Source organism: Euprymna scolopes, chromosome 10 (genome assembly GCF_053919585.1).
Source record: "Euprymna scolopes isolate OS-2025 chromosome 10, ASM5391958v1, whole genome shotgun sequence".
Classification (NCBI taxonomy): domain Eukaryota; kingdom Metazoa; phylum Mollusca; class Cephalopoda; order Sepiida; family Sepiolidae; genus Euprymna; species Euprymna scolopes.
Genome location: NC_136491.1, coordinates 160,779,195 through 160,804,244, shown reverse-complemented (window position 1 = coordinate 160,804,244; position 25,050 = coordinate 160,779,195). Strand labels below are relative to the sequence as shown.

Genomic DNA, 25,050 nt, shown 5'->3' with positions numbered 1-25,050 from the left:
AACTGTGCACTTATTGTCTCTATAGACACACGACGGTCCTTATCCATGAAATTCTTTATTTAGCCGATCAATTCTGGTATTCTGACTTCCTTTTTTCTCCCACACCTCTTATCATTCGTCACAGACTCTTTGCCTTCCTTGAATCTCTTATGCCACTCAAAAACTGATGTTAGATTCATGCAAAATTTCTGTGGTATTTTTCCAAGTTTAAAACTGAATTTTATTGCATATCATTGCATATCATTCTTCTAAAGTGTTTTCACGTCCAAATTGCAGTCTGGAAACTTATTGAAATCACCTTGTGTCTCATCGGTTGTAATTTTCTTTTTCATCCATCAACTTCTGTTTCTATCTCCCCAATATTCTTTTTTAAGATAGAATTAAAATTGTAGTGTTTCGTCTGTTCTGATACTAGGTACGGACAAAAATGGCCGAATAAAGATAAGGGGGGCATAGTTTTGAAAGCCGATTTATCATAATTTTTTTGTAGGTTTCCGACTACTTTTTCATTGTATTTGATACCATACTCAATCTTTTCTGTTACTGGTTACTTACAAAGAAATCTTTCCAGAGTGTGGCAATTTCTTTTCGTCCCCAAACTTCTTATTTTTTTTAGAGTTTTCGTTTTAATTTTATAAGTTGAATTAACGTTCAGTATTATATTTTTCTCACTAAATATTTTCTATTAACGGTCACTTAATAAACAATCTTTCAAAACACTCAACAATAAAGACAAAATTGATAACTCAAATCGAAATTACTCTTAAAAAAAAGCAAGAAAATGGAACAAGAAACCAATTTGATCGAAATATACGAGGATTCATCAACATATTGATAAAATAAAAATAAAAAATTATCAAGCAAAAACACTGTCCTTTAATAATATCTGCCTACATATATATCTATAATATAAAGCTACTACTACTACTACTACTTATAATAATAATAATAATAATAATAATAATAATAATAATCTATATATATATAAAAGTGAACGTGTCTGTGTATCTGTGTGTCTGTGTGGATACTACGCAATAACTCTGTCAATTTTAAGTCTACAGACTCGAAATTTTATATACAGGGTACTGAGATTTGGGAAAATCTTTGTAATCCGTTTTCGGACAGAAATTTGGCTATTAAGGGGTCAAAGTTCAACGATTTAACTTTTGAGAACTCTACCAAACTTCTCCGACAATTTGGGGTTTAAACACTTGAAATTTTAGATATAGGTTCCTTGGAAATGAATCTAACTTAATAACTTTATTTGAGCCCAAAACAATAGATGTTAAGGGGTCATAATAGGGGTCAAAGTTAAAAAAAAATGACCACTGCGGTCTCTACCAAATTACTCAGACAATTTCTGGTCTAAACATTTGAAATTTTACATAAAGGATATTCAGAGATAAGGCAACCTTTTTATTCGGTTTGGGTCGAAAATGTTTAATTACCAATATATAAATGTATGTATGTATGTATGTTAGCATGTCTGCCTAAAACTTTCGACAGAGGTGACGGATTTTACCAAGATCAGTATCGTTTTGAAGTTCGCCCTTTCAGATGACAAATATCGAAAAATTGGCTAAAAACATTAATATCTCCACCTTCAACTGGGCACTTTTCTACAGGGGCGGGTCGCTTTTTTCGCCGATATTTTTGAAAAACATTCTCTCTTTTCGATTGTCTAGTCTTAATTTAATTTATTTAACTTCCGGTTTGGCGGTGGTCGTAACAGCAAAGACGTCAGGTTATTTTCTGGTAGAATTTTCAAAGGTCAAATCGTTGAACTTTGACCCCTTGACAGCCAAATTTCTGGCCGAAAACCGATTAAAATTTTTTTGCCCCAATCTCAATACCTGTTGTGTCAAATTTCGAGTCTGCAAACTGAAAATTGACAGAGTAATTTCGTAGAAAAATGTACACACAGAGACAATTTCACTTTTATAGATATACAGATTAATACTGTATTTTTATTAATTTTTTTTACCAGTTTGGAAAACAACCTTTTTCTAATCCAAATTCGCATGTTGATACAAATAACATTATCGTATTTTATTGGGAGGGAGACTTACCCTTTTTTTGACTTTAGAATAACTTTATAAGTATGATACTTAATATCTGAATTCTGTATCTGTCTGGATAGAAGACGGCAGAACTTTATTTAAGTATGCTATCATATATCTTACCAATTATGTGAGGGAGTTAATAAATCTGGTCTGGAACTTCGGTGCATGGTTACCCCCTTGTAGTGTGATTGATCCATAGATCTTGCCAGGTTACCCATCTGAGAGAGTGAAGGCTCTGATATAAACCTATGTTTTTTATACCATGATATTGTGCTGTGACACTAGGGGAGTTTAGGTGAATAATCATACAATGCTTAGTAAGCAAGTAAGTAATTAATAGTAAGAGGCTTTCTTTCCACAAAAATTTCAACTACATGTTGTGCTAAGCTAGTTTTTTTTTGTTTTTTTTTAGTTTCTATTTGTTTACAACCTGTGGTCAGTACTTCAGCAGGGGATCATTTTGTGGATTTTTCTAAACCAGTCGTGAACATAAGTAGCATGCAAGCAAAGCCAGTTGTTTTGATTGTGAGAGAAATATTTAGGAAGTGAGGAATCGAGGTTCATTGTCCTAATCAGGAATCAAGGTCAGGCACAGGAGTATTAAGTGAGTCCCTCGTATTGTGACTGTACCTAGCTAATAAATAAAGGATAAGTATGGGAGTTGGGCGATATTGTGCTGTGACACTAGGGGAGGGGAGCCTCCTGGGTCATAGTCCGCAACCTCCCTAGTGCTGGTGACATTAATGAATTCCCCAGTTTGCAAACCTATATCGTCTAAGGAGCAGGTTGGCTCTGCCTATCGCCCAACTCCCATACTTATCCTTTATTTATTAGCTAGGTACAGTCACAATACGAGGGACTCACTTAATACTCCTGTGCCTGACCTTGATTCCTGATTAGGACAATGAACCTCGATTCCTCGCTTCCTAAATATTTCTCTCACAATCAAAACAACTGGCTTTGCTTGCATGCTACTTATGTTCACGACTGGTTTAGAAAAATCCACAAAATGATCCCCTGCTGAAGTACTGACCACAGGTTGTAAACAAATAGAAACTAAAAAAAAACAAAAAAAAACTAGCTTAGCACAACATGTAGTTGAAATTTTTGTGGAAAGAAAGCCTCTTACTATTAATTACTTACTTGCTTACTAAGCATTGTATGATTATTCACCTAAACTTGTTTTTCTGCTCTTAATTACTGATAGTTCTTCACTCTTTTTGAAAATCAAAAATTATCATGCTTTGACTAAGTGTATGTTTAAATATAAGGCTTATACTGGCCGTACACATATGGTTAGTGATGTATGATACTAAAATAACTGGCATAAATTCTTTTCTAGATGTCGAGTTAAAAGAGCTACTTACTTTGCCTCCAAGACGACTACTTGTGTGTTTTGCATGATAAACATTATTCCAAATTTTTATACTACTAAATTCTACCCAAAACTCTGTATATCCTAATATATATTAATACTGAATTCATTTCTCTTGTTCCAATTGAACAAATAACCAATTGCTCTTCTCCCCAAAGCTAATATAAAATCTCATACTTTGCACATACCTTGGGAGAGGGGTTTAGCCTCCGGTCCTTAACTTTAGAAGGCTGATCTTTTAAAAATTGATAAATACTAATTATCTATAGATTTCTATTGCTAAGGTATGCATTAGCTTAACTTATATTTATATTCTGTAATTTATCTATAAAATAGATGCTTATTAGCCATAATTTGTGCTTAGATTTAAAGTGATCTATATTAAATGCCAACTCTATATCATTCTTTCCCTTAGATGAGTGAAAGTATTGATTGTCTTTACATGAAAACTAATACCTAAAGCACATTTCGAATCGTCCCATAACTCTTTATACTACAATTTTTCCAATGTATTTATTAATCCAAAAACCATATTTAATTTTTGCTGAACCCATAGTGAATATTAATCTACACCCTACACTCATACATAATTCCACACAAAATGTATGAATAATCCACATCTTCCAATCTTAATTCCATTTTAAGGAGTGTAAATTCAAAGCAGAATTATCTGTGATAGTGACTCTATTAATCGCATCTACTCATGTGAGGGCGTACCAATACCTGGCTTTGAAACCAGGCGTAGGGATAGCAGTTTCGATGCTGATAGACCCATAAATCTGGTCAGATCATCCATCTAGGAGAAGGAAAACTCCAATATGTAAATTTGTGCCACTGACCTCATACATCTTGACACAAAACGGGGAGGGAGGCCTCATCAGTCCTGGTCAACAACTTCTCTAAAGCTGGTGACTCGATCAAATTACTGGTTTGCAATCCTAAACTACTTAGGGACTAGATAAGCTCTGCCTATCACTTGGCTTCCATACTCCTTCTTTGCCTATTATCCAGGAGGAGAGGTCCGATCACAGGCACTCATTAGAGACGCTCAGTACTTAGCCTTGTTTCCTGACTAGGGCAATGAACGTCGTCCCCCACATCCACCTCATTCCCTTAAATCTGGGCATTTTGGGAGTGCTTGTTTACCATGTATGTTAACATGATTGGACTGGGTCACTCTTGTCTGACAGATTTGAGGTAACCAGTTTGACAGTTGCTGGCTACTGTTTCCAACTGACAGTACAAGAGCCTTGGTCGCGCTTAAAGCAGCTGCTCCATCATTAGTTGTATAATATCAGGATGTTTGTAGTACCATGTCATGCATGGAGATGGGGCCTGCACTCATCTCTGGTGGGCATTCTCGAGGCCACATTCTTGTAGATGAAGAGTCGGCTGATGGCCTACTTGTGTTGTATGATGGTAGCTATGCACATCTGCTTTATCAAGCACCTCTCAACTTAAACTGAAACTAGGAAATAAAATAAATGACAGCTCAATCCAAAATAACGATCAAACCAGACACAACACTTCACCTCCTCCCGTGAGGCTTACATTTACAAATATCCGTGGACTTAGAACTAACTTAGATGAGGATGAAGCATTTCTCCTAGCAAACTTCCTGGATATCATAGCGTTAAGTGTAATTAACTTGCAATTCTCAATCCCCTATATATATTTCCCCGGATATTTGTAAATGCAATCCTCAAGGTAGGAGGCGAAGTATTGTCCAAGCATGTGTCTGGTTTGATCGTTATTTTGGATTAAGCTGTCATTTTTATAGTTTGCATTTAGGGTGAGGGATGCTAAACAAAGCAGATATGCATTGCCACCATCATGTAACACAAGTAGGTAATCAGCCGACTCTTCATCCACAAGAATGTGTCCTCGAGAATGCCCACCAGAAATGAGGGCAGAGTCCCTTTCTACTCCTTGAATGATATAGGTTTGTAAACTGGAGACTTTGCTAATGTCACAAGCTCAGTATTCCAGCACAGATACATGGATCAAAAACATAGGCGTACCCTCTCCTAGATGTGATAATATTTACTGGTCAAAACTAGAGTTCGGAAAAAGTGGGGAGGGGGTTCCGTCTATAGGAAATGGCCATGATAAAGCGACAATTGGCAGGATTGCAAATTGACGAAACTCCACAACATTTCCCGAAGCTAGAGTTGCACCAAAAGAAGGCGATGCTGACTGTTTGGTAGTCTACGACTGGTCTCATCGATTTTTCTGTGTGAGAAATGCTAAAAAAAAAAACAAGCAATATCAAAAACGCCTTCAGCGACTTTGTCGCCACCTGAACGCAAGATTTTTTTTATGTTACTGGCGTAAATACATTTGTTTTGTGTTGGCAAAAATGTGTTCATTTTTGTGGGGCTTATTTCGATCAATAAATTTTTGTTTGAGCCGAGATATGTTCATCTGAATTTAAAAGTTAAAAACCGCAAATACTTTCTGGTGGTGGTGGTGGTGGTGGTGGTGGTGGTATTATTATTATTATTATTATTATTATTATTATTATTATTATTATTTCTTTCTTTCTTTCTTTCTTTCTTTCTTTCCAGTTAATGTGTTAGCAGGTTCGGGGCAATTTTTCACTGATTTTTAAATCTAACGATTGAAATATTAATATTTTTCAAGAGAGATTACTCGTGCATTTTTTTCCAAATTAGGCGACTCTTTTGTGACTTTTCACTGTTTTCTAACGTACACATAGTACATTTTTTGAAGTTTAAAAATTTTAAAAGTAAAATTTTTAAATATATATTATGCTCTCATATTGAAATTTCTTTCTTTTATCGAACACTTTGATATATATATATATATATATATATATATATATATATATATAGAGAGAGAGAGAGAGAGAGAGAGAGAGAGAGAGAGAGAGAGAGAGAAAGAAAGGTATAGAGGTAGATAAATAGATAGGTAGATAGAATTGTTATTCACAGAAACCTTCTTTGTCGTTATTACGGCTCATTAGCATTCTAGTTTAGATTGTTTAATTAAGGGAAGAAATTCGTGCATGTATCTGAGTCCTTACAGCAAAGATGGAGATAATCAGGCAAGTTAAATTGGTTACAGGGGGTGGGGGAGTGTAATTTAGTTTCACATAACACTAAGATATCTGGGGAGATTGTTAGGAGAAATGTTTCTACATCTTCTAAGTTAGTTTTAAGTTCACGGATATTTGTAAATACAAGCCTCAAGGAAGAAGGGAAGTTGGTTTGTTATCCCCAACAAGCTTCTGACCTCTGATGCGTCTTTAAAATCGTATAATCCAAGGACTGATTTTATTTTAAGGTGGTTTGGGCTGATGATTTCCTTGCTGAAGATGTGTCCGAGGAATTCCAATGCCATCTTGTTATACCCGCATTTACTGCAATACAGATTTAAACCTTTTTCGCAAAATCGTTGGAATATTGCATGGAGATGTCGGTCATGGTCTTGCTGATCTTATCCAAAACAAAGGATGTCATCACTGATGTTGATGGCTTCCTTAATATCTGCAAAATTAATATCTGCATGTGCTTCACTAATGTCTTCCCACAAAATCTCACTGGTAGAGTTGACACCGGTGAATAGCCTTTTGTACTTATACAGACCTAGGTGCGTTGCAAATGTGCTTATGTAATGGGAATCTTCAGCTAGTTACAACTGATTATAGGCCTGATTAAGGTCTAGTTTGCTGAAGACGTTAGCTCCCAATAGAATACAATTTGGAGTAAAACGCTCCTTTCCTGTCCTTAGGATTTACTTTATATATCCTGTCATATCTTTGTTCCTTAAAACTTCTGTATCTATTAAAATTTATTATTGCAATTTCTTCTTTGATATCAGGGATAGTTTTGTTGATGAAATATCAGAAAATATTTTCTTCAGTATGTCTTTCATTGTTGCATATGTCAAGCTTGAACGGCTGTTGCTAATTTCTTGCTTTCTTCTGATACATTTGCAGCATTCAAAACAAAAAAGATCTGGACTCCTTCTGGTAGAGTAATTCCAAATTTCTATAATTTTTGAAACAGAAGTTCATATCGTACCAAAAATTCATTTATATTAATTCTGGCCGCCTTTTTGTAGGAATAAAATTCCTTAAATTACTTTTTTTTCTTTTTTCTTTGTTTTACAAAGGAATCACCACTTATCAAGACCCAGAGGCCACTCGAGGATAAGGATTAAAGAGTGTACAGTGGTCAAAAGGGCAATATCATAGTAATCGTTAGAAGTGTAAATTTGGTAAATTGGATTACTTAAGGGGAAATGGATTACTTAAATTAGATTACTTAAGGGCTTATCAAGAACTTGTTTACATTGGACTTGAAGACGTCCATATTGAAGTCAGTTGGAAAGCAGGTAAACAGAAAAGAGTTCCACAGGTGTGTAGTTCTTAGAAAGAAGCTTTGTTCATATATTTCGTATTTTCGTCCAACCTACCTGAACTGTCAGCTAAGCTTCAACCTCTGTCCCATCAACAAAATGTTGCATCCCTCTGCCTGTTTTACAAGTATTTTAATGGTGGATGCTCCAACGAACTACAAGTCATTGTCGATGTAAATAACCCTGATAAACACGACAAGCAACCACATCCCACACCTACACAGTAGAGATTCCCAGATGCCAGGAAGCCTTCTACTCTAATAGTTTCTTCCCCAGAACTGCTAGACTTTGGAATTCGCCTCCTGGTCCATGTTTGCCCGACTGTACTGACATGCAGAAATTCAAGTGTAATGTGAACAGTCATCTTGCTGCTAAACTCTCTACATAGTTTCCTTGCAATTATGTCCCAGATAGTAGCCCCCTACATCAAAGTGGCACTGTGACATGTTTGGGGTGAAAATGCAATAATAAAAAAAAAAAAAATCAGGGCCTTGTTTCTCCTTAGGTAAACCTGTACATATATACGAAATGCCTATATCTGGTTTTAATTCATAATATGACTCTGCATTTACCAAAACAGGTGGATATTTTGTGAAGAAGGCTATTCTTCCTTTAAATGTTTCAATATTCACTGAACAAAGCAGTTTCTTATCACACAAAGGAAGATGAGCCCAACTCTCTTCCTGATCTACATCAATGATCTCCCAAAATACATACTTAAATTATTCATTGACATCTATGCTGATGATATGACCATCTACGGCAACACATCAAAGGCTGTAAATGACAAAGTTCTCTCTGATTCTCTCTCCACTGATCTTGAGCGCGTGGTTCAGTGGCTAGTTACTTTTAATGCACCTAAAACAAAGCACCTATCTTTACATCATCAACGCTCTGATCCCCATCTGGCATCAATTGAAATGGATGGTTCTTGTCTAGGGGAGGCTCCATGTTTTGATAAGCTCATGGGATTGACCTTTACTCCTGACCTGAAATAGAACACATACATCAAGTCTGTTGCGAAGGTCGCTGGAAAGATGGTAAGATCCTTCTATCTCTCCAGAAGATATCGCACTGCTGATGCAATTTTCTATCTATATAAAAGGCAAGTACGTCCAAGGGTGGAATACTGCTGCCACATCTGGGCAGGAGCTGGTAAAAACAGCCTATCCTGCCTTGACAGAGTACAAAATAGACTTCGTGGCTTAGTGGGGGATGCCCTTTTCTCTTCTCTGCAACCTCTCTCCCACAGAAGAGATGCTGCGAGCCTGTCTTTGTTTTATCGTTATTTCCATTGCAAGTGCTCGTCTGAGCTCCAATCTCTGATCCCCCCCTCGCCAATCTTTCATGAAAAACACCTGTCCGGCTGAAACCACTGTCAGTAATTTTCCCCACTCTTTATCTGTGCCTAAATCAAGATGTAGATTCCATGAACAAAGCTTTTTTTTTTGAAGTGCTCGCCTGTGGAACTCTCTTTCGTTTACCTGCTTCCCACCTGACTACAACTTGAATGTCTTCAAGTCAAACATAAAAAATTCCTGATGAACCGCCCCCTTAAGTAAGACAAATATCCATTACTAGCGATTACTATGATATTATGCCATTGATTACTGTACACGCAATAACCCTAATTCCCGAGTGGCCTCAGGGCCTTTATAAGTGATGAAAAACAAGATAGCTTTTGTTACCAATGTTAATTTATTCCTTTCACAGAAAGTCTTAGCTAAACCGCCATATTATCAAAGGAAACTGCAACAACAAGCAAAATGGCAGATCACTCTAAACAGATTCCTTTTATCTGTAGACAAGAGACGACTTACAGTCTTTAATCGGATTAACCTCGATGGGGTCGGTCCTTCTGCTTTTTCCCTTGAGTCTACCTAGATCATTGAACAGATCTGCATAGTTATCCAGAAGCTTAAAGGCGGAGAGTGGGGATTGTGTATCAGAGTTACTGATGTGATTGACTGGAAATTGTTTGCTGACAATAGTTTGAGCTTTTTACATCTTTCCCAGCTAAAAATAGGATTTCTGGGCTCTTTATTACGTAAATGTCAGTTGCCAAGAGGTGTCCATAAACTCTAGAAGAGTGCTGAATTGATCTAGAACTGGAGTGATTTCCTTGACACCAAATACTGATATCCCAATTTTTGTGGATCGGAAATAGGGTGTTGGTCTTAAGCACTTGAAATTTGTTTCAGACAAAATGTTAATGGTGGCGCCTAAGTCAGCTAATGCATTTAACTTTCGGTGATTATTGCCAAAAGATACATTAAAAGGAAGAACGGTTTTCATCTTAACATATATAACACACACACACACACTCACATATAACATACACACACACATATATATATAACACACATACACACACACATGTATAACATACACACGCACACACACACATATATATATAACACACACACACACACATATATATAACACACACACACACATATATATATATAACACACACACACACACATATATATATATTTATAATTACATATAATAAATTTATATATAAAAAAAAAAAAAATGTATATATGTAAAAATAAAATATTTTTAACCTTTATATATCTAATTTTAAATAAATAAGAATGTAAATATACAAACTACTAATTATAGTGGGGGTGATAAGTAGTTAAATGGATTAATCCAAAGCTTATAAATACAAGACTGATAAATTAAAAAATATATCTATTTTAAATGTGGAAACTGATGAATCGCACAGGTAAGAAATTCATTTTTATACTATGAAAAGGTTATTAATTGCAATTAAGAATAGGAAATTGGATAAAAATTTTTTGTAATATGTCTTATTCCTAAGATTAAGGGTGGTGGTGTTTGATCAACACTGCTGGGGAGCCATGAAGTAATATACTGTTTTGTTTTTAAATCCCCGAAACAGTGTTCCATGGTAAACAACTGATGATCCCTTGAAAAATAAAAAAATTGGTATTATAGTAAATTCGAGAGAGTTGATGCAGTGATTGCAGGTGATTAAATGACTTACTGACTAAATGGTTTTTTAACGAATGATAAAAAGTAATTTTTTGTATAGTTTCAAATGTTCAAAACTTCAAAGACTATATATATAACACACACACACATATATATATACACACTAGTGTCTGTAGGTATATATATATATATATATACATATATATATATATATATATATATATATATATATATATATATATATAATTATTTACTATAATAATTATTAAATACTTATAGACACTAGTGTATATATATATATATATATATATATATATATATACACTAGTGTCTATAAGTATTTAATAATTATTAAATACTTATAGACACTAGTGTATATATATATATATATATATATATATATATATATATATATATACACTAGTGTCTATAAGTATTTAATAATTATTATAGTAAATAATTTATATATATATATATATATATATATATATATATATATATATATATATATATATATATATATAGAATGCTATTTTCAAATAGGAAATAAAATATTACTCCAAACCATAGGTATCCCAATGGGATTGAATCCGGCACCATTTTGGGCAAATTTGTATTTACATAGACTCGAGTATATATATATGTCATCATTATTAAAAACAGATATATCTAAAACATATAACTTTCATGGGTGTAGGAGATTTATAGATGACCTTATATGCATAAACGATAATGATGAATTCGAAAAAAATAAACATCTTATATATCCAAACGAACTAAAATTAAATTGTGAACATAGAGGACAACAGGCTACATTTCTGGATTTAGATATAAAAATTGAGGATGGAATTTTTCTTTATAAAATATTTGATAAAAGAAACGCTTTCCCCTTTAAAATAGTACGTATGCCCCATAAGGATAGCACCTGCCCCGTTTTTGTGTTTTATGGAACCATTATGTCAGAGTTTTTGAGAATAGCTCGCGTTACTCTAAAATTAACAGATTTTATACCACCAGTTTCTAGCTTAGTAATAAGGATGATAAAACAAGGTGGAGATAAAAATAAAATATTTAAACAGTTAAACAAAGCATTTGTTCGTTATCCTGATGCTTTTGAATCGTTTAAGATAAACCAGATTATATTGATAAAGGAAATCCAAAACTATATTAGCAATGTATAAATGTATTTATAATTACATATAATAAATTTATATAGTTAAAAAAAAAAAAAAAAAAAAAAAAAAAAAATGTATATATGTAAAAATAAAATATTTTTAACCTTTATATATCTAATTTTAAATAAATAAGAATGTAAATATACAAACTACTAACTATAGTGGGGGTGATAAGTAGTTAAATGGATTAATCCAAATCTTATAAATACAAGAATGATAAATTAAAAAATTAAAAAATGTATCCATTTTAAATGTGGAAATTGATGAATCGCACAGGTAAGAAATTCATTTTTATACTATGAAAAGGTTAGTAATTACAATTAAGAATAGGAAATTGGGGGAAAAGAAAAAAAAAAAAAAAAAAAAATTTTTGTAACTTGTCTTCTTCCTAAGATTAAGGGTGGTGGTGTTTGATCAACACTGCTGGGGAGCCATGATGTAATACACTGTTTTGTTTTTAAATCCCCGAAACAGTGTTTCATGGTAAACAACTGATGATCCCTTAAAAAATATAAAAATTGGTATTATAGTAAATTTGAGAGTTGATGCAGTGATTGCAGGTGATTAAATGACTTACTGACTAGATGTTTTTTTTAATGAATGATAAAAAATAATTTTTTGTGTGGTTTCAAATGTTGAAAACTTCAAAGACTATATATATATATATATATATATATATATATATATATATATATATATATATATATATATATATATACATATATTCCGTGTCACTGCCACTGTTTGGGTTCTGTTGGTTGTTTTTCAATGCAGTTCACCGGTCATCGACTGGTTTGTGCTTGTGGCCTTGGGGGGGGGCAATTTATTCTTCGTCTTTTAGCTTTCTGTAACAGAGGTAAAATGCACTCTGGAATGCAGTGTAAGACGTTGGTTTCTGTTCATGTGGGTATTTCTCATTGCACTTTCTGCACTGTTTCTGCCTGAGACAGTGGCCTGGCCATCAGAGTTCGTATACGACTTTGTTAAGCAGTAGTAGTAGTAGTAGTAGTAATCGTTGTCCTATGGTGGTGTTAGTATCTTCTAAGTGCATATTGAAAAAGGATAAAGAGGCTGAGTCTGAAAAAAAAAACGCACCCATGTGGGTATGTGGCACATGTGCTAAATAATTTGTCGTTTTTCACCCAATCACAAAATGATTTGCTATGATAATTTCCAACAGAAAAATAAATACTAAATTTACATTAGTTTCGTTTCTAGAAATACAAACACAAACTCTCTATCATTAATAGAAGTAACAGTATCGTTTTGATGTTAAAAGGCAAATACCAAATCTCAATTAATAGTAAAAGCAATAATATAGTTTCGATTTCAGAAACACAGACAAGAAATATCTATTATTTATAGTAATTATGTAAATGCTCCAAAATTCATCCTGTGTTTATTATTTAATGTTGGCAAATTTATTATCTAAAAGCGTGATGTTATTAATGTATTATAAATTAAGACGATATATTTTTCTAATATATTCAATTCGTTGACCGTAAAATTGGATTCAAGCTTTTATTTTCAAACATCCAAATTGATCATTTAAAATTTGAGTAAATGTTTTCAAGCCTATTTGAGTTTATGTGATTTTCTTTATGACTTAAAATTCACTTTTTGTTTTACTTTTAGTGATTACAAATGGATGCAAAACAAACATGCGATTATTTGGACCAAATGACGAATATGAATGCAACTGCAAAGAGCTTGCATTCTGCAGTTTTAAACAAAATGGTAAATGCAAAACGGATGAGTGCAGATTTCCTTATGGAGGACCATACTGCCAAACGAGTAAGTAAAATTAATTATTCTTGTAAAATTTTATGCACAACATATATATTTATATTTATATAGAAGTGAAAAGTAGTTTGCTTGAAGCTTTGCTGGTAAATAAATATGAAAGGGTTTAAGAAAGCTAGAGCAACACAGGGAACCGATAGTTAAAATGATGTATGCACAAAAGTAGACAAATGAACGAAGTTTTGTAGTTTTTTTTCATCTTCGTACATATATTTATTTAAAAAAAAACAATCACAAATACAAATCAGTAAATATGAACTTCCTGCCTGAGATAACCGGGATGGTAAAAGTCTTTAATATATCGAGAATATTATCTGTTTTTTTTTTTTTAAATAAAGAAATCAACAAAATTTAATAAAAATGGAAAATATCGTAAAAACGAAACCGAAAGTGGGATTAGTTGAGTTGTTAAGCAGAAATAGGACATATGTTTTAAGCATAATTTGTTCGACATCTAATTGTGCTGAAAAAAAAAAAAGAATTCTTTAACTTCTACTTATCCTCTCCCGAAGTGAGTAATTTCCCTTGAGTTTATTTCATTAACCAACGGCAGCATTCGTAATGGCTCGTGCCTGCATAGTTCTGAGTAAAATAAGGTGAAAGAGGAAACTACCCACACCAGGGGTATTAGTGTTAGATAGCTAGGGCCAGGCGCACCCAAAACAAAGAATGAGAATAAAGTGTCCTGGTTATTGAACTCGGATCCAATCGAATCAAATGTGAACATGAACTAAACAAGAGGGTTTGTTCTAGTCAAACAAAACAACGATAAAAGAAGAAAATATATTTTTTATAAATTAAACTCACTTGTCAAAGGGGTCACTGCGAACTAATAAAACAAAGAAGGCTGGATGAAGTGGCAGTTGTCGTTTTGCGCTGGGATGAGGGTGGCTGAGGACCCAACTGCCACTGCCGACTCTCCTGGCACTCCTCTGCCATACACTGACTAACACAATAAAGCCGGTTGAGTTTATAAACCAACGTTTTATCATTTTATTAAGTACAGCACGTCACATTAACCCAGGACACAAGTGGAAGCAAACGAGCGTGAGGGTTGCCCTATTGTTTGTTGTTAAGAACCGAGAGGTTATATTTTATAAGTAGAGAGTCAGTTTTAATTTCTAGTTATTAGATTACGTTCGTTTTTAATATCTAAATGTGAGAGATCTTCATCTTCTTTATGCTTGTATGCCATTTGTTATTTGGAAATTTTTTAAAATTTAATCTCATAAATTAATTTTTGATTTTTTTTCAGTTCTTTATGATCAACGTTTAATTGATGAAATCCCAGAAGACAAGAACATTTTTAGAAATCGTTCTAAAACAGTTCAAAATAACTTTCAGCTTATCTTTAATAGCACTTACAGGATCAACACGCTAGGAATGACGTGTGAAACTTCAGGTAAGTTCCAGTTATTCAACTTTAATAATAAGAACAAACATTCATAGAATACATCCATTCAATTTATTGAAATTTAACAATAAAAAATGCGATCACAAATTATCGATTCTCATCTAAAATATTCTGCAACATTAGATATTTTATTTTTACGAATTGTATTTTTTACAAATCTGCAAAATGAAAGAAAAGAATGAATATTTAAGTGAATGGTTTTCTAAAATGTTAGGATATATGATTTTATTTCATTTGTAACCCATATACAAAAACACGTTTTAAAGGATGAAGTTTATTTTTATCTTAATAATTATTTTTAATTGGAAAAATTATGTTAAATAAATAAAGTGAAGAACCATTTAATATAGTTGTATTAGTATATTTTTTAAATATCCATAGAACGAAATATTAATTTTAATCAAGAAAAGTATTGTAATAACTACATATATGAAAATTCTGTTTAGATATCCGTGTATAAAATACGTATCTGTAATAAATGGAGGGATAGAATGAGTAAATTTTATCTGTTTCTTATTAAATGAAAATAAATGGGGAATATCACGCAATGTATACTACAGAAGTAACTATCAGGCCAGGCAGAATATGTATTCGGTGAATTCCGTTAGAATTATAATATTTTTACAATGGAGTCATCACTTATCAAGGCCCAAAGGGCACTCGAGGATAAGGGTTAATGAGTATACAATAGTCAACAGGATAACAGCATACTAATCTTTTGTAGTGGGAATTTGGTATTATTTGATCATTAAAAGGAACGGTTTAGCAAGTTTACATTGGACTTGAAAATAACCATATTACAGTCAACTGGAAAGCAAGACAGTGGAGCATAGTGCGACAGGCAAGCAATTCTAGGAAAGAAACTTTGTTCATAGAATCCACACTTGGATTTAGGCACAGATAGAGAGTTGGGGAAATTGTTGATAGTGGTTATAGTTACTCGAGTGTTTTTGTGAAGTTTGGCAGGGAGAACCATAGATTGAAGTTCAGACGAGCAATTGTCACGAAAATAATGATAGAACAGAGACTAGCAACGTCTCTTCTATGGAAAAGACGTACATTACAGAGAAGAGAAAAGGGCATCATTTACCAGGTTTCAAATTCGGTTTTGAATTTTGTCAAGGCATGATAGGGTACTCTTAGCAACAGTACGCCATCCTATGACGTACTTGACTCTTATGTAGGTAGAGGATTGCATCGGCAGTGAGATATCTACTGGAGCGGTAGAATGATCCAACCATTTTTTCAGTGACCTTGACAATGGATTTGATGCATGTGCTCCCTTGCAGATCAGGAGTGAAGGTCACACCCAGAAGCTTGTCAAAGCATGGTGCTTCTCAAAGATGAGATCCATTCATTTCAACTGGGGCCAGATGGAGTCACAGCATTAATGATGGAAAGGGAAAAGCTTGGTTTTAGATGCACTAAATTTAACCAGTCACATTTTTTTCTCCATTCCACCATGTGGTCAATATCAGAAGAGAGCGAATCAGAGAGATCTTGGTTGTCTTTAGCCTTTAAAATGTTGTCCTAAATTGTGGTGTCGTCTGCATAAATATCTATGAATGGACAAAGAATGTGATTTTGGTGATCATTGATGAAAATCAGAAAGAGAGTTGAGTTCAAAATAGAACCTTGACGGATGCCAGCGTTGATCCTATGAGTTTCTGATTTCTGCCAATCAACCACTACTCTAAATCTATGAGAGAGAAAAGATTTCATAATTGAGGACATTTCGAGCGATTCCGTATCTGGAAATCTTGTAAGTAGAACTTTATGCCACACTCTATCAAAAGCATTTGATATGTCAAGCGCAATTGCTCTAGAAATAAAGCCCTACTCACGAGATTCACTAATCCTGTGTGATATTACAGTTTCACATCAACTGTAGATCTAGCAGAACGAAAATCATATTGCATGTCACTGAGTATGTTATTTTTTGGTGAGGAGGTTGAAGCACAGGAGACCGATTGGTCTGTAGTGAGAGGAAGCTCCTAGAATTTGTAAATACAAGGCAGACATGAGGCTTTTCAAGGTGTTGGAAAGCATGTCTCCTTGAAGCTTTGTGAGCACTATAATTGGAATTCTGTCAGGGCCAGTTACTTTATTGGAATCAAGGTTTTTGATAAAATAATAAAAATTAATAATAAAAATATTTAAAAAAAGCTTGGCAACATCAGTGTGCTTTCAGTCACAGGAGGCAATATGCGGAATATCACATATGGTAAAATTTGCTGTGAATTAGCAAAGAGTTTGGCTTTGTCATATGCTGACGGGATTGCCTCAGGTTCATTGATGATGGTTGGGATAGAGGACACACCTCTGTTCAAGACTCTGTTATTCACCAAAATGCGTGAGAACCGAGCCACTGCTCAGCTACTTTATAGTTGATGGACTGAGTATACAACTCTTTCGTGTTCTTTATTATTATTTAACTATTGGGGTACTATGCAGGGATTTAGGCAGCTAGATGTCGGTTCACGTTACACTTGAACTTCTGCATGTCAGTACTGTTGGGGAAGCAGGGACCTGGAATGGAATTCCAGAGTCTAGCGGTTCTGGGGAAGAAACTATTGGAGTAAAACGATCTTTTACATCTAGGGATCTCTACAGTGTGGAAGATCCCAGTGGAGACAGAATGGAGGATGAGCACAGTTCTGGGCAAGTTGTAAAGAAAAGGTCTAGGAAACTTGCACACTTTTCGTCAGCATTAAGCACACAGATAGGTTCGTGAACAATCTGTGTTACATCATAAGCAATCGGAAAATCATGACAGAGCCTCTCCTCCTCATCTGTTTTGTTTGCGTGAGCGAAACATTCATGTTATAAGGCAATTTTGGATCTTATCTGAAGATATCCTTATCACATAGAAAGCCATCTCTAATGTAGCCACATATTCTATGCCCATGACGATCTTGGGGGTTAAGTTTGAGTATACTTTAATACAGACTGAAAATTTATGTAAATGACTGAATAGTCAGCTCAGAATAAAATACCGTTTTATCAGATGTATTGCTAGCTAGGTTTAACTTAAAATCTCTGAACAGCTTTATGTGATATATTAGATTTTAAAATTTTGTACTTAAATCTTGAAATTGACATTAATGAATATTTTCTACTCAATATATTTACAATAAATGTTAATTTATTTTCAGCAAATAAATTTTCCATTTTCATTGGTGACTCAAAATTTTGTGATTTTACGTGCTCGAATAATGTTCTTTGCATTGGAGATATGACTGGTGAATATCTATTGATACAAACTCATAACGACATTCAAATTTCAAGTATGAAAATAACAGGTTTGTACCACCCTTACTTGTTCTATACAATTAAATTTTATAGGGATATATATTTTACAATAAAATGGCCAGAATGCAAACTCTGTTCCAAAATAGCTGCCATGATTCCAATAAACGTACGCATATATCTATTTCTATGCTAAAGCTGAGTTAATCAACGTTTGTTTCCTAAGGGCTTTTTTCTATAAACACCAAATCTCTACTTACATAGAAGGCAGTTTGTGTATTTGCATGCGCGCGTGTGTGTGAGTACCCTATAGGCTCCAAAACGGCTAAGCCGATTATTTCGAAATTTCACACAAATGTAGTTCATGTGCCTGGCAGTGTTATTAGATAGGTTTAGTATTGAAATACATTAGATCAGTATAAAAAATCGATAATCAAAAAAGACCATTAATTAAGGAACAGTTCGATTTTGATCAAAGTTAACACTTTCATACAACCTAACATCACAAGTGCATTTGAGAAGTTTTTTCATCACACAAGCAGGGGGGCCTAACACATAAAATCAATAGTATGTTCTTTGATAAGACAGAGGCATATTTAAAATGAATGTTTCTGTTTAGAGCACAACTGAATCATGATACTTAAGTTTTGCATTTTAAACTTTAATTCAAATCATTATATAAAAATAATTACATAAAATAAACAGTAGGTTCTCTACAATGCAATACAGACTACGATGTATTGTAGACTTTGTCACTACGGGAAGGTAAGTGAAGCTTCCATTCGGTACACTATGGTGGGTCCCAAAGTAGAGCAAGCTATCAATCGATTTGATTGACGAATATGCGATTTCACTGATTTGATGACAATAAAACTATTGGAAGTGTAGAACGTTTGTTGATCCTCATTTAATCCCGGGCAATGCTAGTATATTCTAAAATATATTTTCTTTCAAGGATTAATTTCTGATTAAAAATCTTTCCATTTGAATTCTTCTAAATAGCCTTAATTTCCTATTAATTGAACAAGTTACATCTGACTTCGCTTGTTACAGTTTTCTTTGCACTGTATGCTGATTCTAATTTTTCATGTTTAATTGCTTTATTAGATAGTGTTTTCATACACCTCAAAGCACGTCTAAAATTAGACAGCAGAAGAACATTTCTCTTTTCATCCATATTATCTACTAGCCGTCCCGACCCTTAAAAAATTGCATAAGAAAATCCGCATTCCATTAATCGATTCCAATCCTCTCATATTATTGTTCATAATTCAACTGACAGTCTCACTAACCTTTACCCTCGAGTGGCCTCTGGCCTTGATAAGTGGTGACTCATTATTATGAAGAAATTAAACATAAAATATGTCCACACATGAAGGAAGATTACAATAACGTTTTTAATTAAAATATATTTTTATTAATATTTATTATGAATCCTATTTTCTAGCCTATTATTTTCTTCTACATACATTCAGAGAGGACCAAAAGCCTTACCTAGAATGACCTTATATCATTAATATGACTCGGCTTCCTCCTTATAAGGCATTCACAGCAAGAACTTCTATTACTATGGTAGTCCACCACCTCGCAAAAGCTAATCTTCTCTCTGACAAACGGTATGGCTTCAGGCAATTTTGTTCCACAGCAGATATTTAAATGTTCACCTCTGATAAGATGGCCGAAGTCAGAGCTGTAGCACTTGATATCTCCAAGACCTTTTATAAAGTCTGGCATGAAGGGCTGCTAAGGAAAATTAAATCGTACTGTATAACCGGACATATTCTAAATATAATTAGATCCTTCTTAGACAATAGGAATATCCAGATTGTCATTGATGGGCGTACATCCAAACAGCATAAAATTAATGCGGTAGTACCTAAAGGGGTCCATCCTTGGACTACTATTTTTTTTTTTTTTAGATAGGCATCACCACTTATCAAGGCCAAGAGACCACTCGAGGATAAGGATTAAAGCGTGTACAGTAGAAATTGGACAATATAGTAATCGTTAATAATGGAAATTCGGTAAATTTGTTAACTTATATGGAACGGTTCATCCAAAACTTGTTTATGTTAGACTTGAAGACAACCATATTGTAGTCAGGCGTGCAGTTCTAAGAAAGAAGCACTGTTCATGGAATCTACGTTTAGGTTTAGGCACAGATAAAGTGTTGGGGAAATTAGTGATAGCGTTTTCTGCAAGACGGGTGTTTCTTGTGAAAGTCTGGCGAGGGGGGGACCATAAATTGGAGCTCAGCCGATCACTTGACTCTTATATAGATAGAGAATTGCATCAGCAGTGAGATATCTACTGGATCGATAGAAGGATCTCACCATTTTTTCAGCGGCCTTGGCAACAGATTTAATGTATGCGTTCCATTTAAGATCAGGAGTAAAGTTCAAGCCCAGAAGCTTATCAAAACATGAAGCCTCCCCAAGACAAGAGCTATTCATTTCAATTGATGCCAGATGGGGATCAGAGCGTTGATGATGTAAAGATAAAAGCTTGGTTTTAGATGGAATAAAGTAACAAGCCACCTCTTTCCACATTGTACCACATGCTCAAGATCAGAGGAGAGAAAATCAGAGAACTTGGTCGTTTATGGTCTTAGATGTGCTACCATAGATAGTAGTGTCATCAGCATAGATGTCTACGAATGATGTAAGGATGTGGTTTGGAAGATCATTAATATAAATCAGGAAGAGAGTTGGGCTCAGGATGGACCCCTGAGGGACTCCAGCATTAATACTAAGAGCTTCTGATTTCTTCCCATCAACCATTACTCTTATGAACCTATCAGAGAAAATGATTTAATAATTGAGAAGACATTTCCAGTTATACCGTAGCTGGAGATCTTATGAAGTAAACCGTTATGCCATACACTATCAAAGGCCTTTGATATGTCAAGAGCAATTGCCCTAGAAAGGTAGCCTCCGTCGAGAGATTTTCTAATCCTGTGAGATATAATTGTAAGCATATCTGCTGTAGATCTAGCAGAACGGAAACCATATTGCATGTCACTAAGAAGTTATTTTTGCTTAGATGGTTGATTACTTATCTATTTAACACAGATTCCAGCAACCTTCTCATGAGGCACAGGAGATTTATTGTACTGAGAGGGAGAAGAAGAACGATCATCTAAATTCTTAAATACGGGGCATACTGATGAGATTTTCCAGGGTGACGGGAAGCAATTCTCCTTAAGACAACGTTTAAACAGTTGTGTAAGGATGGGCACTAGTGCTGGTTGAAGTCTTTTGAGTACTATAATTGGAATACCGTCAGGGCCGGTTGTTTTACTGGAATCAAGGTTTTTGATTAGCTTGGCAACATCACATACAGGTATTTGTATATCACATAGCATGTTTTCTGATACAGGAGGAAATATTGGAGGTTGGCGACCTTAGTTGCAAAGGTAGAATTAGCTGCAAAGTTCTTGGCAAAGAGTTTGGCTTTGTCTGATGCTGACGAGATTACCTCAGGTCCATTTATGAAAGTTGGTATAGAACACACGCTTCTGTTCAGGATTCTGTTTGCTATTTGCCAGAACTGGTGGGAACCAAGCCGCTGCTCTGCTACTTTGTACTTAACGGACTGAACATACAACTCTCCTGTGTTCTTTATTATTTTTGGACTGTGGTTGCTGGCAGTCCTGAAAGTGGCTTTAGTTTCAGTACATCTATTACGTTGGAAGCAATGGGAAAAGTGATTTTTGTGCGCAATGGCAGCAGCACATTCTGGAGAGAACCACGGCTGGCTGTTAGTTTTTTGCTGGAATTTTTTCGAGGGTATGAAACGGTCTATACCTACAATTAACCATTCCGCCAGGTCTAATACTATAGAGGACACATCCTTTTTAAACATGGAATGCAGAGGTAGATCTGATATAAATGTACGGAAACTATCCCAGTCAGCCATAGTGTATCGATATACTGTACGATGGAGAGGTATATCTGAGGACTTATTACATTTTATTTTTATCTTAACTGATACAACAGAGTGGTCGGAAGATCCAAATGGAGACAGAACGGAAGCTGAACACAGTTGTGAGAAAAAGCTCTAGGAGACTTGCATACTGACCGTCAGTATCGGGCACACAGGTGGGTTCATGAACAATCTAAGTGAGGTCATAAGCAATGGAGAAATCATGACAGAACCTCCCCTCATCATCGGTCTTGTTTGAGTGAGTTAACCAATCCACATTGTAAACATTGAAGTCTCCACAGACATGAATATTAGCTGAAGTATAAGCAGATAGGACGTGGTCAATTTTCTCAGATATGCTTTGAAAGATTGTAACTCCACTGTTGTGGGGGCGATAGAGAGCAAATATAAATGCATCTGACGGATAATAATTATTGATAATATATTCGATGAATCTCATGCTTCAAAACGCAAAAGATAAAAGATTTCGGTTTTGTCTTTGATTTTCTACACTCATTCACCCTACTTTCACAAAATGAGTGTGTACTTAATGGACCGTTTGGCCTTTAAGGGGTTGAACAAAGGACAAATGAGGAAGATGGGGTAATAAAGTCCCCAAAAATATATTTATACTATTATTCCTGATATTCATTAACGACCTGCTGATAGTATTGTGTCCGAGATGGGTATATTTGCTGATGATACAACGCTCTATAACATACACAAGGTAAAAACGGATGTACACAAATCTAACACAATGGCAGAATCGTTAGAAAATGACCTCCAGATTGTAGTGGAATGGGGCCGTAAATGAATGGTAGTATTTAATTCTAGGAAGATTAAGCTGCTCTCCTTTAACAATTAAAAGAAACTTTCACAACCACTGATATCCATGACAAATAACACCCTACTTGGGAATTCTTCCTTCAAACTCCTTGGCTTAACATTCACAGGAAATATGATCTGAAACAAATACATTGAGGACATTGCAAAGGCTGCTGCAAAGAAGGTGGGTTCCCTATTAGAAGACTACTCACCTCGACTGTACCTCTACAAAACCACTATTCGCAAACACATGGAGTATTGTTGCCACATTTGGGCTGGTGTGTCTACCACTAGTCTCTCCCATCTTGTTTATTTTTCCTAAGCATTGTCCCAAATAGTGGCACCATATGTCCAAGTGGCGATGTGCCTTGTTTGGAGTGAACGTGAATAAAAACAAAATAAATAAATAACGGAAAAGGACTTTCTCTTCTCCTTCAATATCTTTAGCATCAGATGGAATTTCTATGAATAGAGCTTCTTTGTACAAGCTTCTTATTTGTGGAACACATTACAATTGGACTGCTTTCCTGCTAATTACAACTTGTTAAACCTCAAATTTAAGTAATTCATACTAGCTATAAATGTTAATACTACCTGTGTTTCTTATCCTTTGGCTGCTAATCAGTCTGTCTCATTAACCTTATCACTGAGTGGCTCCTGGCCTTAATAAGTGGTGACCCAATATCGAAAAAGTGCTTAATTTGAGTGTGTTCGGAAAATCATTTACAATTAATTCGGATTGTGACTTTTCAGTTGTTTGTGTTCATTAAATGAACCTCAGATGATTTATAAGGAGGTCAGGTTCTAATTGCATCAGAGACTGTTTTTAGACCATAACAGATTTTTCTCACAGGGTTCAAGTACTAAATGACAAACAAAAAAGGTTGCTATACTGTGAATCAAGTGATACTTTGATCTATAAGTATGAGCAAATACTGGAGGTCATGATGGAGTTTATGTCCATATCTAAACGCGACTTATATCCTCTTCACTATTTAACTGGACTGGCATCTCCTAATTACAAACCTTCCAGCGTTTGTGGACACTGACAAGTTGGTCAGTTATGTGAAATAGCACGTCTATCTTTAATTTAGATAGATAGGAACTTTGAATTTCCTAACTGCATTCTCAGCAATCACTGCCATCCGTAGTTGTTGTCGTCTCATTATGTTTTGGCCAAGAAGGCCTCAGGCCGGCTTTGGTTACCACCTGACAAAGGCCAGAGGAATAGTTGGCCGAAACGTCGTGATAACAACGACTAATAAAGATGAGAATAATAGTCCGAAATAAAAATAAATTAATATATATAATGCTCATCTCAAAAATGAATTCCCATTAAGGAATAATATATATACTAATCGGTACGGACCCAACTATGGAAGATCAGATAATAAATAAACGTGGATTTATAAGATCAAAGAATCCAACCTTGATCGCCTTTTAGGCCCGTGGTGCGGTTGATAGAGACGTTGAATCTCTACAGTTCCAGATGAACATTGTCTGAAGATAGCGGTTTTAATCCTACCCAAAGCTGGCCAGAGGCTTACTTGGCCAAAACGTGGTGAGATGACAACAACTACAGATGGCAGTGATTGCTGAGAATGCAGTTAGGAGATTCAAAGTTCCTATCCGTCATGGTTACCACCTGACGAAGGCCAGAGGAATAGTTGGCCGAAAAGTCATGAAAACAGCAACTAATAAAGATGAGAATAATAGTCCGAAAAAAAAAGTAAATTAATATATATATAATGCTCATCTCAAAAATGAATTCTAATTAAGGAATAATATATAGCACGTCTATTACACACCAAAGTGATTGTATAGATGATGTATTCTCATTCCCTCGTCTGGTTCACAAAAAAAGCACGTATCTGT

General features: G+C 34.7%; 1 protein-coding gene across 1 annotated transcript in view; it reads left to right on the top strand.

Annotated features, from left to right (window-relative positions):
• Positions 1 to 25,050, top strand: part of LOC145286341 (uncharacterized) — a 265,839-nt gene that overhangs the window by 5,771 nt on the left and 235,018 nt on the right. Inside the window, exons 2-4 of the mRNA XM_080135264.1 lie at positions 13,596 to 13,754; positions 15,019 to 15,165; positions 18,333 to 18,479. Of these exons, the coding sequence (XP_079991390.1) occupies positions 13,596 to 13,754; positions 15,019 to 15,165; positions 18,333 to 18,479 (453 nt within the window). The remainder of the gene's footprint in view (positions 1 to 13,595; positions 13,755 to 15,018; positions 15,166 to 18,332; positions 18,480 to 25,050) is intronic.